This window comes from Corvus brachyrhynchos, unplaced genomic scaffold (assembly GCF_000691975.1).
Source record: "Corvus brachyrhynchos isolate BGI_N302 unplaced genomic scaffold, ASM69197v1 scaffold805, whole genome shotgun sequence".
Classification (NCBI taxonomy): domain Eukaryota; kingdom Metazoa; phylum Chordata; class Aves; order Passeriformes; family Corvidae; genus Corvus; species Corvus brachyrhynchos.
Genome location: NW_008237912.1, coordinates 15462 through 17912, shown reverse-complemented (window position 1 = coordinate 17912; position 2451 = coordinate 15462). Strand labels below are relative to the sequence as shown.

Sequence of the window (2451 nt, the reverse complement as noted above, 5' to 3'; positions counted from 1 at the left end):
GAGTGACCACTGGAACAACCACGGCAGCTCCGGCATCGACCGTGGTTAAATAAAAGCTCGAAAACCTCCCCAAAACCCACACTGGTCATTCCCAGCCCTTCCTAACGAGCACTCAGACGCTCCCAATTAACTCCAGGAAGACTCAAGACGCTCCCAGTACCGTCCCAGTTGCTCCCAGTGCGTTTATTAGAGCAGGAGCCCGTGCTGCCGCAGCACCGCCGTGAACGGCGCCGCCTTCGCCTCCGCGCTGCGCTCGGCCCGGCGCCGCAGGCTCTGCCAAAGGGGGGAGAACGGGAAAATCAGGAGGGATTGGGAACAACCAGGGAAAAAACGGGGAGAAAAGAAAAAAAGCCCACGAAGAAAACAGGAAAAATCAGGAGGTCCCTAATTCCCGGCCAGCACCCCCACCCCCAAACTGCCACAGTTTCACCCCCCCAGGCTGGGGCTTTTTTTCCAGTTCTTCAGGGCTTTTTTTCCAGTTTTTCTGGGCTTTTTCCTGGTTTTCAGGACTTTTCCAGCTCATTTTTTGGGGTGTCCCACACCCAGATCCTGGCGTCTTCCCTCCCTGGTTTTGGGCCCTTTAATTTTTCGGTCATCCCACCCCACCACTGAGGAATTTTGGGATTTTTCCCCTTTTTCTTGTGGCATTTTTTCCCCATTTTCTCACCATCATCTTCCTCTTCTTGTTGTAGCGCAGCTTCGCCTTCTCCTTCCTCTTCTCCTCCAGTGCCTCTGTCACCTCCCGGTACTTCCAGCCTACCTCATGCGCCAGCCGGCCCAGCACGGCGAACTGGGGGGCACTGGGAGCTCAGTGGGGCCCCAAAACCCCACAGAACACCCTAAATCCCATAAAACCCCCCTAAAATCCCATAGAGCCCCCCAGCCCCTCTTATAACCCCAGAAACTCTCCCAAAAACCCTCTAAAACCCCCCCCAAATCCCCCTAAAATCCCATACCGCCCCCCCAAATTTCATAAAACTCCCTCAAATCCCATAAACCCTCCCCAAACTCACCTTGCGCGTGGGCTTGAGCCGGATGATTTTGAGGGCAGCCGGCACAACCATCCTCTTCCGCTGGGAAATTTGGGAATTTCAGGGTCTTTTGGGGTCCCCCAGGGAATCTTTGGGGTCCCCCAGGAGTTTTTATGGGCTTTGTGGGGTCCCAGGTGTCTCAGGATTTGCGGTTTTTCTCAGGGAGAGTCAAACAATGTAGGTAAAAGTGACATCATCGACACCGGGGCTTGGGCGGGATTTGGGGGGATCCTGGAAGGGGAATTTGGGGGATTCCAGGGCCGGATTTGGGGGATCCTGGAGGGCAAATCTGGGGGGAAATTTGGGGATTCTAAGGCTGGGTTTAGGGGGCATCCCAGGGCTGGATTTGGAGGACCCTGGAGAGGGACTTCTGGGGGAAATTTGGGAATTCCACGGCCAGACTTGGGGTCCCTACCTTGTCATAGGGCGGGGGGATCCCATCAAACACCTTGAGCCGCTCCAGGGCTGCCTGGCCCCGCTTGGTCTTGTGGGGCAGCATCCCTGGATTAAGGAGGAAAAACAGCGGGATGGGGAAAATTCCGGGCAGGAATTGCAGGGGAGATTTTAGGGGAAATTTTGTGGGGTCTCCTCTCACCTCTGACCGTGCGCCAGAAGATCCTGCTGGGGGCTCGGAAGTGGAAAGGGCCCCGGGAAGGGTTGGTGTTCATCCTCTTCCGCAGGAACGCTAGGAATTTCACTGGAATTGGGAAAAAATGGGCTGAAATCCCTCAAAAACAGGAGTTCAAGGCTTGGGAATTGTCGGGAACTTTAGTGGGATGGGGAAAAGGGATAAATGCCCCCCAAAACTTGGGGTCCTGGAAGTATGAGCCGCCTGGAGCTGGGAAAAGGAATTAAAATCCCCCGAGCTTTAATTTAATTTAATTCCCCAAGCTTTAATTCAATTTAAGGGGTTCGGGGGTGCATCGAGAACCGGGGAGCTTCTGGAAACCTCCCGCAACTTCTCCACCACCCAGAAACGCTGGAATTCGCCCCAAACCCCCCGGATTTCTCCCCAAACCCCCGGGATTTCCCCCCAAAACCCGGGATCTTCCCCCAACTCACGCTTGTTGCGGTAGAAGTTCCCGGAGATGTTGATGCCCACGCAGCGAACCACGACCACGCGGCGGCCTGGGGACAGCGGGGCCGGGTCAGGGCCCGAGCCCGGCTCTTCCCGGGTTTCCCCCGTTTTCTCCAGTTCCCCACCCCTCAGATCCCCCGCGCTCAGCTGGTAGTGCATGGAGGCGGCTCTCATTGTCGCCAAACTCGACAGCCGGATGGGCTCATCACGGCACGGGGGCTCCGATTACCCCAGAGGGTCCCCGGTGTTTTCCCGCACTCACCCAGCAGCACCTGCTTGGCCACGATCGCCGCCAGCCGGCCCAGGAGGTGCCCGCGGCCGTCGATCCCCAACACCCGCGGC

The 2451-nt window shown here is 57.0% G+C and overlaps 1 protein-coding gene across 1 annotated transcript in view; it reads right to left on the bottom strand.

Annotated features, from left to right (window-relative positions):
• Positions 1-157: 157 nt before the first annotated feature.
• LOC103614754 (vesicular glutamate transporter 1) overlaps positions 158-2451 on the bottom strand; it is a gene marked incomplete at its 5' end in the record, with an annotated part of 6937 nt that continues 4643 nt past the window's right edge. The window contains 7 exons of the mRNA XM_008632731.2: positions 158-273; positions 668-790; positions 1014-1073; positions 1447-1532; positions 1627-1728; positions 2094-2159; positions 2372-2451. Of these exons, the coding sequence (XP_008630953.2) occupies positions 187-273; positions 668-790; positions 1014-1073; positions 1447-1532; positions 1627-1728; positions 2094-2159; positions 2372-2451 (604 nt within the window). The remainder of the gene's footprint in view (positions 274-667; positions 791-1013; positions 1074-1446; positions 1533-1626; positions 1729-2093; positions 2160-2371) is intronic.